The sequence below is a fragment of the Drosophila biarmipes genome, unplaced genomic scaffold (genome assembly GCF_025231255.1).
Source record: "Drosophila biarmipes strain raj3 unplaced genomic scaffold, RU_DBia_V1.1 ptg000007l, whole genome shotgun sequence".
Lineage (NCBI taxonomy): Eukaryota > Metazoa > Arthropoda > Insecta > Diptera > Drosophilidae > Drosophila > Drosophila biarmipes.
Window position 1 is genome coordinate 2,943,749 of NW_026114528.1, and position 16,211 is coordinate 2,959,959.

General features: G+C 37.4%; 1 protein-coding gene and 1 long non-coding RNA gene across 6 annotated transcripts in view; one reads left to right on the forward strand and one right to left on the reverse strand.

The window, feature by feature from the left end:
- The window catches only part of LOC108036885 (uncharacterized), a 55,359-nt gene that overhangs the window by 33,240 nt on the left and 5,908 nt on the right, over positions 1-16,211 (forward strand). The gene's annotated exons all lie outside the window — the stretch shown is intronic.
- The window catches only part of LOC108036882 (catenin delta-2), an 84,924-nt gene that overhangs the window by 18,051 nt on the left and 50,662 nt on the right, over positions 1-16,211 (reverse strand). For both annotated transcript variants that reach the window (XM_017113257.3, XM_017113258.3), the window contains exon 3: positions 2,691-3,247. In XM_017113257.3, coding sequence (XP_016968746.1) covers positions 2,691-3,247 — 557 coding nt within the window. The remainder of the gene's footprint in view (positions 1-2,690; positions 3,248-16,211) is intronic.

Genomic DNA, 16,211 nt, shown 5'->3' on the forward strand with positions numbered 1-16,211 from the left:
AACTAGCACAGTTAAAAAAAGAAAAACAATTAGCTTGGAAAGCACTTAATCGCAACATCAACCTTAAAAATGTATAAACTCCAAGTACAAGTTCGAAATTAAAAAAAGAAAAAGCGAAGCTTCCAGCTCCTTTACAGCCACCATACAGCCAGAAACTCCTTCATCTAAAATATTATTGAGCAACATAAGGCGCTTCTGCGGTCTTGACCCAAGCAAACAAATTCAAGCCATACTTAAACAACACAACAACAACAGATACTCTCGAAATAGCCAACACCCTCTCGCAACACTTCTGCGGTCTTAACCCAAGCAAACAAATTCAAGCCATACTAAAACAACACAACAACAACAGATACTTCTCAGACGAATTACGAAATAACAAATAGAAAATTAACACAACAAATTTTACACCGACCTCAACAGCCAAAACTATCGAGGAAAACATAACTAACTTGAATTAATTGCAGCAGTAGAAACACTGAAAGGATCCACTCATGGATTAAACAGAATTTCTTACGAAATGACACGCAACAACTCCCTTACCACAAAAAACAGAATAAAAAACATCTTTAACCAAATTTTCGACAGCCACATACCTCAAGCCTACAAAATAAATCATACCGATACTTAAGCCAAAAACTGACAAAACAAATATCTTTGTACACAACCATTTCCCTAAACTGCTGTCTAGCAAAAACACTAGACAAAATCATATCGAAAAGACTATGGTGGTTTGTGATCCACAACAAACTTTTAAATACAAACCATTTCGGCTTTAAAAAAGGCAAATCGACTTCGGATAGTCTCCTATACGTAGACCATCTCATAACGAAGTCGAAGAGGCACACCTCCCTCGTCACTTTTGACTTTTCAAGAGCCTTTGATCGAGTAGGTGTGACTTTTTCCTCATAATAAATCTCAGAAACAACAAAAACCTTAATTTCAACCTAGACAGCTTATTACATGACATAAGCAGCTGGTGCTCATAATCAATGGCATCTCTATCATTAGCTAAATGCCTCCACATTTGCCAAAAACACAATTGCACTAGCATCATAAGCTGTAGCAATACACAAATACAGCAAGTAACAGCACTCAAAATCTTAGGGATAACTATAAACAGTAAATATAAATGGGACACACACATAAAATCACTTCTTTCATCACTTCACCAAAAATTGAATATCATAAAATGCCTCTCCAACCTCAAATTCAATTGTAATACACAAACATTACTCCACGTCGCAAAAGCAACAGTCATAGCAAAAATGGAATACGGCCTGTTTCTATACGGACAGGCTCCGAAAAGCGTGCTATACAAATTAAAAACACCCATTAACACTGCAATCTGTCTAGCCCTCGGCGCATACCGAACCACACCCATAAATAACTTGCTATACGAAGCCAACATCCTCCCATTAGAGCAAAAACGAGACCTTCAAACAGCCAAACCCACAAAAATCCTTATATTTTCCAAAGATACACCAATACACAAACTTGTCAAACAAAGACAATCAAAAAAGAACACATAAACCAGACTGCACAATAAACCTTTGTCAAGCACTAAACGTACCCTACGAACCACTTAAACTACACAAATACCTGCCAACTTGGGATCTCCCAAACCTCATAGACACAACATTTAGAGAGCACAAGAAACAAACCACACTACCAGGTACATACAGGAAGCTATACAAACATACCAAAGACAGCCATAAAACACACAAATTCATATTTACGGACGGATCAAAAATGAACTTAAGTATATCATATGAAATCACAACAGATACTTGTATTATTAAATATGCCCCCATACCCCCATGCTCATCAGTACTCTCCACAGAAATAATAGCCATATTAGTAGCGATCGACCAAGTCAAAAGCACAGGGGGAAAGTTCATGATCTGCTGTGAATCTCTCTCAGCAATTGACGCCATAAGAAACACAAACAACAACAATTTTTACTCCAACAAAATCAGAACAATTTTTACAAAACTAGTCCCAAAAATTAAAATATTGTGGATCCGTGATCATGTAGGCATAGCAGGCAACGAGCTAGCCGACTAAACAGCAAAATCAACTTGCAACATTAATTTAACAGACATAAACAGACACTTAAAACTAGAATTCCTAACAAGAAATAAACGAAACATAGAACACTGCAATCAGTGGTATAAAAACATTAACAAAGACAAGTCAAACATCGACAATTATTGTAGATCCTTCCAAATCGAGCAGACTTGATCAAATTAAAATAACACACGAGCACTATTTTAATCAAAACCAAACATCACCCTGCCCATTCTGCCAAGGCGACAATACCATACCCCACCTATTAAATTCATGCCCATCACTCCTCCCTTCTAAACTATCTATCTTCAAAAATACAAACCAATTAAATCTCCTTAACGAACTCAACCCTGATAATTTAGAAAAAATTTTAACTTTCTTAAAAATTTCAAACCTATACCACAAAATTTAAAAATACCAAAAATGGACGTAAATAAAATTTACCAACTATGTTGCCTAAATACAACAAACAATATGTAATTAAACTAATAGACTTCTTATCATTAACCTTAAAAGCCGAAGGCTTTTCCGCCAGCGCTTTACCAACTAAGTTAGTCTAGTTTTGTAAACTCTAGTTTCTCTATCTTTAATAATAAATAAATAAATAAATATTTCATTACCTTTTGATGGAGATGGTAAAACTCTTTCTGGTGTTATAAAAGGATGCTTGTCGTAATTGGGATCTTCAACTTCTTGACATCGGTATGAAAGATTGCGAAGTATACAAACGCAATTTTCAACTGTTTTATTTCCAATATTATTTTTCTCAATCGCTGTTCGTACTACATAAAGAAGACACTCAACTAAGTGTTCGCAATTACGAAGACATCCTCTTGCATGTTCTCCAGCAGAACTGACATTTCGTAATACTCCAGAAGCATTTCGAAATACTGTAGAAAAACATGTTTCTCCGCAACAAACAGCATCCCATCCGGAATGAGGTTTAATAACGCTGCAGACTAGAGAAACAAGTGATTCATCAATAATTGACCGTTTTAAATCTTCACAAGAAGACATGTTCCACAAAACTCCTGTCACCAACTCTTTAACTTCTGTTTCTTGAGTCCGGCAGAGCAGGTGGACCAAGGCGCCTATTCCACCAGCGTTCTTTATTGCACGTTTGTTTTCATCATTTTGTCTGCCATAAGACAAATTTCGCAGAGCACCGCAAGCATTTCTAAAAAGAAAATTCGTTGATAAATATTAAATAATGCCAAAATTTAGCTTCTCAAAGACCAAATAACACTAAGGCTTAGTCTCATCAAGCTAAAAAAAAACTGGCCAACTAAAAAAATACAATTTTTAGACCATTATTTCTTGAGGGTGCAGTGTTGATTATTGTGGTAATATCTGCGTATACCTTGCGGTCACACTGGCACCCCCTATTGCACCACTCTCCTAGTCTCACTCTCCCGCTCTTGTCCCATCTCCCCTTCTTGGAGTCTCCAATGCGCAATGGAGCGCTGAAGGCTTTTTAGGCTAAGGCAGTTCGTTTCTGAGACTGATTACAAATAAACGGTCGCTCGTCCGACTCCGCTTAAAAGTTAAAGTTTGTGTTCTATTCGGTCACCGGTGCACTTCGAGAATCGAGTTTCTTTTCCCTACAGCGTAGCAGCAACCCGCAGCAAACCGTCTAACGCCAGCCGCACCAGCAAAGTGACGCCGCCGCCTACAAACGTCTACCAGCGCTCGTTGCCCGGTATGTCCGCCAGGGTGCCGTTGCAAGCCTTTTGAATGGCCTCTACGTCCGCATAACTTCAGCCCAAATAGGCAATCATCGCCATAAACTTGTTTTATCAATTGAAACGTTTCGGAAAAAATTTTAAAACAAAATTTAATGTTGGCTCTTTGTTCGAACCTCACTTCCAATAGATAAAATGTCTGGAAGTCGATAAACGACAGCAGAATCTAACGCACCAGGTGACATATAGATGGCGCCACTAGAGGGCGCTAGATTAAAAAAGTCCTGTTTACTTTGGAACTCACCCTGTAAGCAAGGAGAATAAGCAATTGTTATTTTAGGTGAATATTTATACTCGTTAAGTGACACACGGTGACACCATTTGACTTTTTATAAGAAAGCACATCTGTTACACCAAGAGATTTATCATTAAACGCAGGTAGTGTATAAGTCAGCCATGTTTGACCATTATAACTTATAGCTCCCTTAGGAATAATCGGAAAAGTAAATGTATAAAAATAATATCTTTGGTGTATTTTAACATATAACCTTCTACGCTTGGTATTAAAATTTTTTAATAAGTTCCGAATTTTGATTTTCATTTTATCAAAATCGGACGGAATATATTATATAGATGCCATAAAAAGGGTCGGAAAATTGGTGGGAAAATAATTTAACAGAAGTTAATCAACATGAGTAACAACCATGAGTAAGGATTGTTGCTAGCTGATTGGCAAATTGGTGGGAAAATACTAAGAAAAATTATATCTTTGGTGTTTGTTTGTGTTTGATTGAAGAGGCAAACAATGAAAAAGATTAGGGTTTATACTGAAATATAGTGTTATATATTGTGCACTAAGTTTACAATTCAAGCAATATTCTCGGATCAAATTCACTGGTGTCTTCTTTTCAATTCCAAGTTCTTCTCTGTGTGACCAACTCAAACCGTTCTGTTTTTCCCTAATCTCACGGCTCCCTCGCCAAAAACTGACAACTAACAAACTGACAAAACTGAAACTGCGTCAGCTCTGAAAGATGTAAGATTAGTTGAGAATATATATAACAGGATTAGACTGCGTTAGTGATTTAGTGGTAAACGGCAGATCTTGGTAATTGCCCGTTTAAATGTTGCATTTTAAGTTTTGATGAATACGACCCGTACGAGTTCATCCGAGCCGGGATGTAACTGAATGAACCGCCTAACTTCCATTGAGCAGGCGGAGTCTCTTCATTTTTTAGAATTACCAGCTCATTGAGTTGCAGATTTTCTGTGACTTCACACCATCTTGGCCGTTTCTGCAAATGGGCAAGCCAATCCTGAGTCCATTTCTTCCTGTATCCATAGATCATCCTCTGCTGGTTGAGAAAGTTTTCTTTAAACTTTCTTTATGGGGCTCTACATTCTGGTGGAGCGCAAGCTTGGCATCGCCTTTTAGAAAATTTTTTTCCTAGAGTGAGGTAGTTCAGATCTTCCTTTCTGCGGAGGGGGGGCACAGTGGCCGCGAATTCAGACATGGTTATATATAAGTACCGTCGAAAGCTCTTCATAAGTGATGCGGGAGCTTCCAGCCGTTTAATTGATTTAACTTTCGCCTCTCATAGCCCTCAAAACTCGGCGATCGCGGCGAAATAAAATCGTAAACGTGTCTGCGCTAATGTCAGCTGAACCATGAAGCGTGGAATGATGTGTATCCTTAATGACAAGATCTGTGAATGAGTGATGTGCTGGTAAGATTAATGAATGTTTACGATGGAACGACAAATGCGCGAGACTTAAGCGGCCACAGACGCGAAGAACGTTATCTTCGATAAATGAGTTTAGACTTCGCAGTTTGCTTAGCTTCGGAAGTAGTTTGGAAGAGTGAATTGTAAACGATTTAGCTTTAACCAATTGAACTATGGACAGTAAGTCGATCAGCCTTGTGCCGCGAGTTTATACTAAGCCTGAGAATGTAGTCGGTTATGCGGATAAAATGGCTAACGGTTGAATAGCGGTTGAGAATGCTGTCTTTCTTGACAAGCATGCGAATGTTGATCTTGTCTGGTTTGGCTTCTGGAATACTTGGGCCCTTCCACCACATTGACGATGTGGAAAGCTCCTTGCGACTTTTCCCGCGTATGGCAAGATCGGCAGGATTTTTGTTGGTGCTCACTTGTCTTCATTGGTGACAATTGTGGGTTTGAGTGTGTATGGATATATGCCACCCTGTTCGCCACGAATTTTATCCAACGGTTTGGGTCCACATTTATCCAATATAAGACGATCGTTGCATCCGTCCAGTAAAATACCGGGATGGACTCGTTGGTCCATGTATTATTTTCCTATACCCATCGTACCAGCTTAACGCCGAAAACTGCTCCGCTTAATTCGGTTCTTAGAATAGTTAAGGGTTTTGTAGGAGAAACTTTGGTTGTGGCTGTAAGTAAGGAAACATAGTGAGCTAGTTTACTGTATGAGCCGTCATAAAAGACATGGATTTGAAAGCGCTCGCCAGAGTCATAGGAAAGTCCGGTCCAGAGTAATGTCATCTAAAGCATTGAGAAATTGCGTCCAGCATGCCGCGAGATGCGAGGGAAACGCGTCCAGAATCCCGCGAAATGCGAAGAAACTGCGTCATCCCATTGCAATCCAGTAATGTTTCTATCGCACTGGGTGATCGTTGACAACATTATTTCTTTTCATATAATTTTAGCCGATATGATGATCGGGGCAATCAGTCCGATAGGATCGAATAATAGTGATATATTAGATAGGATTAGTTTTTTCGTATTGATGATCGGAGGTTTATGAAGGATTTTGTATTTGCACACATCTAAACTTGGTATCCAGTACATTTCCGATGTCTTGACCGGGTCCTCATTGTCCCATTGTAGCAAAGTACTACTGCATCTGTGCTCGACGAATTTCTGCCAACAATGATGGACTGTTGCTTGCCCACTTTCTTAACTGCATGCAGGACCTGTTTCGCCCTCGGATATCTGCTAGTTTCGTCGTCGCCAATTTGATGTAGCACTCGAATCGCTGTAAACGGAGCGAATGCTACTCCGGAACTTACCGTTGTGAGACACTTTTTGTTGATGTCGCCGTCAGCATGCATCGATACATCTTTTGGATACCTGCTTTGAATGCATATGGATATTTTCTCCAATTCATACATACAGAATGTGGATGTGGCGAATGCGTTAAACAGGATCCTATGTTTGGTGGACAGGATTTCTTCCTTGATAACCACGTGACGTGGAAGAAAACAAGGGGATATGTTGCTAGCGTTAACTTGGGTGTTCTGTCGCTCGGTACTTTTCGCTTGCGTTATCTGGCCAAACCCAAAATATTCGTTAATTCTGTTGCAATAACGGATCTATTTATCTGGTGATCGTTTAAAGTGACGTTCCAGGTGTAGGAATCTGTTTAGGGCCATCTGATGGGATCGTCCGATGGTCATTTCTGGTCGAAGTGTTTTGAACAGCAATCTGACTTCATAACGTCCACTCTCTAGGTGCCGGTGGGTTTCTTTAAAGAATTCTTCGCACCAAGACTGTTCAATGGAGAGGATGGCGTTCAGTAACTGCATCTATTTCGCAAAACTTTTTTGCTAGATTTTCTTTGTCTATTGCGGTGTGATGACAATGCAGTTGCTGGTTGGGCTCGGCAAATCCTGCTTGTCCGGACAGGACGGGCCCACACGAAGATTGTGTTTTGTGCCATGGGATCGGCTACTGATCTGGCTCGTAGACCTGGCAGAAATATTTAAAACAACAAATTGGCTCCGATTATTGGGTCGATTCGTTTGGAGCGGTATGCTAGCGCGAGGCCAGTGAGATGTTCCCAGTTCCGAGAAAGGATGCTATGGCCGGAAAAAAATTTTCTTAAGGAATTTAGGATAAAGGCAGCACCGACTTCTAAACTGGGTGAGCTGCTGCTCTGTGGACAAATGCTGAAGCTAACGGTGCCTTGAACTGCTAAGTTTTACTTGCTCCAACTTCTGCAATCGTGGTGCGCGTGGAAACCTTCTTAAGACGTAGCGATTGGACTGTATGCTCCGAGATTATGGTTGCTTCGGATCCATGATCCAATAGGGCGTTGATCGTGGCTTTTTATCCGGTTTTTGTTTGAACCGGATGGCTAACTCCGTGGACAGTGTGTGGGTTCTACATATAAAAAGCTTTAGCTCTGCCACTTTCGCTAGTTTGGAGGGAAAACAGCTAGACATAGCTCAATTTGGTACACCCGTATCTTTCGAAATACTGAAGCTACAGGCTTGTATATGCCGTTAATAAGGCTTTTTAAGATACTTTTTACACTTTCTTAACAAGATTTGTCCAAATACCATCGTTTACAGATTATGTTTTTTAAAAACTTTTTTTCTTATTTCTCAAAATAATATTAAATATTAATATAAATTAATATTATAATTAATTATATTATATATAAATACTAATATAAATTGGCAATAGTTTTTTTTTATTTTCATTTTATTAGCTTTTTTTCCACTTATCAAAAGTGTGTCAAGCGATTTCGGGCTAAGCCTCAGAGTGTATACCCCTTCACATGCCACAACTTTTGACATGCAAGCTATTGTTCTAAGACGCCACGTTTTAAAATTAATCTTCAACAAAAATGGCTTCGTTTATTAGTTCAAAGCAGGTAACATTCCCTCAGCAATAAAATTTTTTTGATCCTTGGAATTTTAGATGATGTTAAACAGCTTAATATAAAAAAAATGTAGTTCTGCCACTTTTGTTAAAGTTTACTAGTTTTGCGGTAGAACAACTATAAATAGTTCAATTTCGTACACCCGTAACTTTCAAACTACTGAAGCTACATTTTTTTACATTAAGTGTTTGGTTTTAATGAAGCGTTCCTAATGTACAAATGGTATAAAGTGTTTTTATTTAGTAGACCGCATATTACATTTTCGTCACAAAAATTGATATCAGAAGTTTTGTTTGTTAAAGGTGCGATCGTCACTATATTTGTTCGTCGTTAAGAGGTATTTTTGTTTAATATCAGAAGTTTTGTTTTAAACATAAATCATGTTATACGTATACTTTCCCAGAATTTAAGTTCCCTATGCGGGAACTGTTTAAGAATTTAAACGCTGAGATCTCGGAAACTATAAGAGCTAGAATATTCATACTCGGCATGCAGATTCCTGAGCTTCCTATGCATCGCAAGTTTGTTTCGCGAAATACGCAAAAATCTGTAGCGCCTACACTTTTTATGATAGAAACAAAATTTTAACTTTAAAATTTTACCCGAAATCGTTTTAGCACTTTTCAAAAATCAGAAAAAAGTTAAAAAAAAATTTGAACAAAGAACATTTTAAAACATCTAGCTTTAGTTGTTCACAAGTTACTGGTGTACAAAATTAAATTAATAAATTAAATTAATTATGGGCCGTTCTTTTACAAACAAAATATCTATTTTAAGTTGATATTGTATGTTAGAAAATGTATTTAAAATGTAGAGGTTTCAGAGGATTTTATGCAAAAGCAACTACTGATGGAGATATAGATTTGAAAACAGAGGGTACTTTTTTAAAACTAGCCTTTTTTACAAATTTAAAAAAAAAGGAACTAAACAATCTTTTTTTTTCGGCCAAATCCTGATAAACGCCTTTACTTATTTTCCGAATGGTATAACTAAAAAAAGATGCAGGCAAATCAAAAATGTGAAATTTTTTGTTGAATTTGTTCGGTTTGTAAAAGATCTAGCTAGTTTTTCCAAAAAAAAGTAAGAGTAAAGTTTCTTTTTTAAAGCCGTTTAACATGTAAGATTTCCAAGTCCTTCCAATAGAGTTTGGATATGCAAAAAAAATGTTTATGCTCAAGCAGTATCTGATCTGGTAAATTTTTGTTTATTAATAACTTTATAACGGATATTTTTACAAGAAGTCCCATGCCAAAAGTTGAGGAATCTCAAGGGCTATAAACCTTAAAAATTAATTTAAAACCGTTAGAGCCGTTTTTGAGCAATCAGAAAATAGCTACAGAAAACCAAAAAAAAAAAAAATCTTTTGTCCATAATTTTTAAATGGTTGTATTTAGACAAATTGTGTTTAAAACGTAGTATTTCAAAATACCTTTCTAACGACGTATAGAACAAGCCTGTAGCTTTAGTAGTTAACAAGTTATATAGCTATTTTCTCGACAAACTAGCTAGTTTTTCCAAAAGAGGTAGAACTAATGTTTCTTATATTGAGCTGTTTACCTTCGTCTAGAATTTTCAGGACTCTAAAATAACGTTTTGGGACAAATTGACAAACAAAATAAGAAAATAACATTTTCATTTGAGGGGACCCCGAAAAAGTTGTTTTGTTTTTGTTTATATAAAGCTAGCTTAAAGTTAACACTATCAGCTAAGTAAGTAAAGAACTCTGGCACCTATGGCCTTAGGTTTTTCTCAGGTATGTCGATGTCTAATTGGGAGTGGTTGCAGAATGGGCATGTGTTGGGAAGTGTTCTATCCATGTAATGGGCATTGGTCAGTTTGGCATGACCTAGTCGTATTCGGTGTATGAGTATTTGGTTTTTCCTATCGTAGTTTGGGGGTATCTGGCAGATGGATTGTGGTGAGGCCTTAAGCACATGTTTGTATCTAGGAGATACATTGTTGTACATGTCAGCTTATTTAGGTTGTATATGTTTTTCTTAAGAAGTGTGAAATGTCATTATAGTTCTTGTTTGTGGAGTAGGTGAGGGGGCACTTATGGGCTTCTTTGGCTGTTTTATCGGCGTTTTTGTTCCCTGTCATGGCGATGTGGCTGGGAATTCTTATTTATATAGTTTTGGGAAGTGGTTCGAAACGAGGTTTATGATGGTTGAGGGATAGTAGGAATGGTTATTAGAGTTTGTGAGGGACTTTAGTGAAGACAGTGAGTCTGAGCAAATAGCATGTTTGCATGGTTTTAGTGAGGTTTTTAGGGGGGTGTCAACTGAGTGTATAATTTGTTTGAAAGTTTGCCTTTTAAGAACTGTGTTCTGTGTTTTAGTTTGCTTATATTGGCTTCTAAAAGTAAATTGTTGGTTGGTGTTGCTCTATGTACCTAGCGCTTATCTTATTTCTGAGTTTATGGAAGTTTTTATACGGTTTTATAGGTGTTTAGGAGCTTTTCCGTAAATGGGCAGACAGGAGTCTATTTTTGTGATCAGGATGGATTTTACTATCTGTTTTGACTTCAGAGAGGAAAGGTGTTAACCGTTTCTTTAATTATTTGTTAGATTCGTCCGATTTGTATTAAAATTATTTTTTAAAAATTGTATTCCCAATATTAGAAGATAACATGTCAAAAAACACCGAAGCTATAATTTGTATGATTTTTTTTCCCCCCATTTTTCCAATTGTTCAGCTATGCTGATCAAAAATATTTAAGTTGTAAAATATCACGTTTTAGTTATTTATTATTCAACAAAAAATCTATTTAAAGGTCCTGGAAATTTTAAATGATGTTAAGCAGCTAAGTATAAAAACTTTAGTTCCAACACTTTTGGAAATGTTCAGAAGTTTGGCGGTAAATCTGCTATAGGTAGCTAAATATCGGACACTCGTATCTTCCTAAGCTTAAGGCTTGTGCTTTATATCGTAAAAAATGTATTTTGAAATATTTTTCACACTTTTCCACACACTTTTTTTTTGTTTTTTTGTGCTGTTTCAAACTACTATCGGTTAAAATGTATTGTCAAGTTTTTTTTATTCAGATTTTAAAAGATTTAAAAAATTATTATTCAACAAAAATGGCCACATTTATTAGTTTAGAAAATGGAACACTGTCTTAGCTTTGACCTTTTTTCTTGTACACTTGCACATTTTTCCAGGGTCCTGGATATTGAAGTACGCATCATTGTAACGTGTACCTACTATACCGATACCAACATTGTGTTACAGTGTACTTAAATAACTACAAAAGTCTCGGCCGCCAAACTCGTTCAGGCAACCGTAATATGAACGTGCCTCAGAGCCCAACTTATGGGAAGTGCTAGTTTCAGCATATTCCCATGGCCTGAGTGCAGACACACAAATTAAATTCTTGCTTGGTGAATTTAAAAAAAAAAAAATTTATTGTTAATTCTTATTCACTAGTTTACACATTTTTTATTAGTACCGAACTTAATTTTTACTGCTCGCGATATTCAAGTTGTCGACCGATCAATTCGGATTCAAAAACGTACAGCCTGACTTTGGTTCAATAATCCATAATCAAACCTCAGCTTAAGAGATTTATCTCAAAAATCTGATTAAGAGAATCATCCAAGAGAGTCGAAAAATAGAATGATAAAAATTGTCAATTAAATTTGAAATTGCAATTTTGCAGAACTGAAATTCTGCCGGAAAACGATGTTTACGTAAGCGGACTTGGGGCTCCCTTTTTGGGGCTCTGGGGCTTACCATATCGGCTTGGATGTTTACAGAATCCGTTTGATGCGGAGAGTGTGAAACTGATCTGGGAATCGATTGGAGACTTTGATTAAAGAATGGAAGGTCTCTTCATTGGAACTGATGGGTATAATGAATGTAGCCAATTCGACAATGATATTTTCCTCTACAGTATTTTCATTGTCGGGGATATTAGTTTCTGGTTGTATTTTAATTTAAATTGGCCGTGGTTTGAGTATGTAGTAGGATAAGTGACTTGCTATAAGTATAACTAAGTACAACTCTGCTATGTATATGTATAGCTAACTCTAACATTTCGATGTAAGTGTATATTAACTAGTATTTGAATGTAACGGATAGCTATTTAATAGTCCTTAGCATTTACAAGTATCTTCTGCGGTAAAGCGGTCAATCTGGAAACTCTGATAAAATTATAAGTATCGATATTGATCGCAGCCAACTTCAAGTAATCGTATGTTAAAACCGACTTTATGTAAAACCGGGCAATTGCGAATAAGAAGTGAAAGAGAACGGTCAAGATTAATAAAGTTATTTAATTCGTGTAACAGTTTATACTGCTATAAACTTCAGAAGTGGTCCTGACCCATAAAATGGATCTAATTGATGCACAACAATTTACGGTCGTCCAGCTCAAACGGTGGTTGGCGGCACTGAACTTGCCGACAATCGGCAATAAGGCCGAACTCGTGGCCCGACTAAACGGCGTGGACTTGTTAGTTCGTGGAACTCGCCCGGAGTCCCCAGTACCGGTGGACGCTGAAAACGAAGACTTGGCTGATCACGTTCAGTAGTTTGACCTAGAGGATGACTTGGGGGAGCAGTTCTCTGCGGAGGATGCCGACCCTAAGTCGGATCAGATTCCTGCAAGGCCCAAGGGAGACGAGTGGCTTGCCATGGCCGAAGGAGTATCGTCGCTACAACAAATACGCGCTGAAATCGAAGCTGGAAGAAAGGAGCTTCAGAACATTCTTGTGCAAGTAAGAGCCGCGTCGCAAACAGTTGCCAATAACGTCATCAGCAAGCCCGAAAACTGCAATCAAGCAGTGAGCATCGATGGAGGTAACCAAGCAGTTTAATGCGAAAACTTCCAGGAATCTGCGAGCGAAAAAATACCAAACACCGATGGAAGTGCTCATATCGATAGCGGCACCGATATCGATGTATGTGTTGAGCAACGACGAATGGCAGTGGTAAACAAAGAATTAGAATCGCAAAGTTTTTCACTTTCGTTTGCCAAAGAAATGATAATGGATTACGATGGATCATCTTGCGCAAACGTTTGGACCCAGCCAGTACGCAACTTTGCTGAAATGTACAACTTGGATGCAGTGTGCGTAAAAATGGTGATTGAGCCTAAACTAAAAGGCATCGCCCAGCGCTGGTTGCATGCAAATGCAACGCGTATTATGGAGCCGGCAGAGAATCTGTTGGAACAGCTGATCCTAGCATTCGGCGATAAGCTGTCAAAAGCAGAGGCGCGACGCAAATTTGAGGGTTTGAAGTGGCATTATGGCGAAAAGTTCGCGGTGTATTTTGAGGCAAAGACAATGCTGGCAAGCAGCATCAACATTGATCCAGACGAATTGATTGACCAGATAGTCGAGGGAATACCATCACAGAATTTGCGGGATCAGGCCCGCATCCAATGCTTCACAGATCCGATGCAAATTTTTCGTGCGTTTGTTGGTATCCGTTTGGATAAGTCAAATGAGTCGGCGTCAAAGGAGCTCAACAAAAATAGGAGCAGCACCGGAGGATTCCGCTGCAGTAAGTGCAACGCCAGAGGACACATCGCTAAGGAATGTCCAAAGCTAGCAAGGGATCCAGGATCCTACTATGCTTGTGGCAAGTTTGGCCACTTTGTAGCCCAATGTGGGGAAAGAAAGGAGAATGCTGTAAATAAATATGTAAGGTGTATTAAAATCCATTTTGACAGTCAAATTATATCTCCTATGGTTACAGCATGCATCTTAGACTATGGCAGTCCAATTTCATTGCTTAAAATATCTTTGTTGCCCAGGGAGGCCCAATTACATCAAGTCAAAGAACAATATTTTGGTATAAATAGAAGCCCATTACAAATCTACGGGAAAATTTTATGTTTTGTATTAAAAGGAACAGTAAAATTTTACTTTAATTTAACAGTTGTCACCCATGAGTCTATGATACATGATGTAGTTTTGGGTAGAAATTTTATGCAAGCTTGTGATTTAAATTTAGATTTAAGAACTTTAAAGATGATAACTGTAGAAGATACAACCAACGACTGCTGCTAGGGATCTGCCTTTGCGCGTCGCTGAAGTAAATCATAATATTGAGTGTTTAGATGACTTTTTAACCGATAACGTTTTGGAATTGTCGATTAAAGTTTTAAAAGCAGAACACGCAGTCGTAAAAAATCATAATGAACAGATAGGCCACACGGCCATGATACAAAGTAATGAAGAAACGAGTCATACAGTTATGAGACAAAATAGTGAAAATGTAAGTCAAACAGTTATGGGACAGAATAGTAAAAGCAAAGGTCAAACAGTTATAAGACAAAATAGTGAAAATGTAAGTCAAATAGTTATGGGACAGAATAGTAAAAACATAGGTCAAACAGTTACAAGGCAAAACAACGAAAATATCGATCAGACAGTTATGAGATTTAACGTCGTAACAACTGAATTTACAAATTCAAAGCAAGACAATCAAAATACACAGAAAACAATCATTAAAGAACCAACGACTATAGGGACAAAAGGGCAACTGGAAATTGTAAATTATGAAACCGAATACTTAAAATCGACTTTACAAGCAGCGAAACAATAAATTTAACCAAATACAATGTCGTTTCTTAAAAATACTTGAAAACAGTTATGTGAAAGCAACTAGACCTGAAAAACTAATGATTAGAGCAGAAATGAAACTATGTCTAAATAATGCAAAACCTTTCAGTTGCAGTCCTCGACGATTATCATATAAAGAAAGGACAAGCTACAAAAATTACTAGACGAATATTTAAAAAGCGAGATAATAAGACCAAGCGAATCAGAATTTGCATCTCCGATAGTATTAGTAAAAAAAAAAACAGGTAAGATTAGATTATGCATTGGTTATAGGAAACTGAACAAAACACTGCTAAAAGACAATTACCCTCTGCCACACATAGATGATTTATTAGATAGATTAGTTGACAAAAAAGTATTCTCAAAGTCAGATCTTAAAAATGGATATTTTCATGTTTTTGTTGATGCAAAATATACTTCATCCATAACACCACTCGGACAATTCGAGTTTTTAAGAATGCCAATGGGTATCAAAAATGCACCAGCGGTTTTTCAACGCTTTGTTAATAAAATTTTCGATGATATGATTACAGAAAACAAAGTAGTAGTGTATATGAATGATATAATGGTCGCCAGCAAAGATGTTAATGAACATTTAGAAACATTAGATTAAATTTTTAAAAGGCTTACACAGAACAGATTAAAACTTAGAATGGATAAATGTGAGTTTTTGAAAGCAAATATAAAGTATTTGGGATTTTTTTATTTCTGAGAATGGCATTAGGGCAGATGATAAAGCCATTGAAGCCGTAAAAAATTTTACGATTCCCACGAAGGTTCAGGCAGTAGACAGTTTTTTGGGACTTTCTTCATATTTTCGAAGGTTTCTCTACAATAGCAAAACCTTTGTATGACTTGTTAAGGAGGGACAAACCATTTCAATTTGGTGAAGAAGAGATGAGTTGTTTTCTCACATTAAAGGAAAAACTTATTGAGTCACCAGTACTAGCGTTATATAATCACAAGGACGATACGGAATTACATTGTGATGCAAGCGCTCTAGGATTTGGTGCTGTACTGTTGCAGAGGAAAGATGATGGCAAGTTACATCCTGTGTTCTATTTCTTTAAGCGACTACAGCAGATGAGGCTTAGTTACACAGTTTTGAGCTTGAGACTTTGGCGGTTATCTATGCTCTTCGTAGATTTAGGATATATTTGCAAGGGAAACATGTGACATTGGTAAACTGACTGTATTGCACTTAAGTTAACAATCCATAAAGCAGAACTTAAAC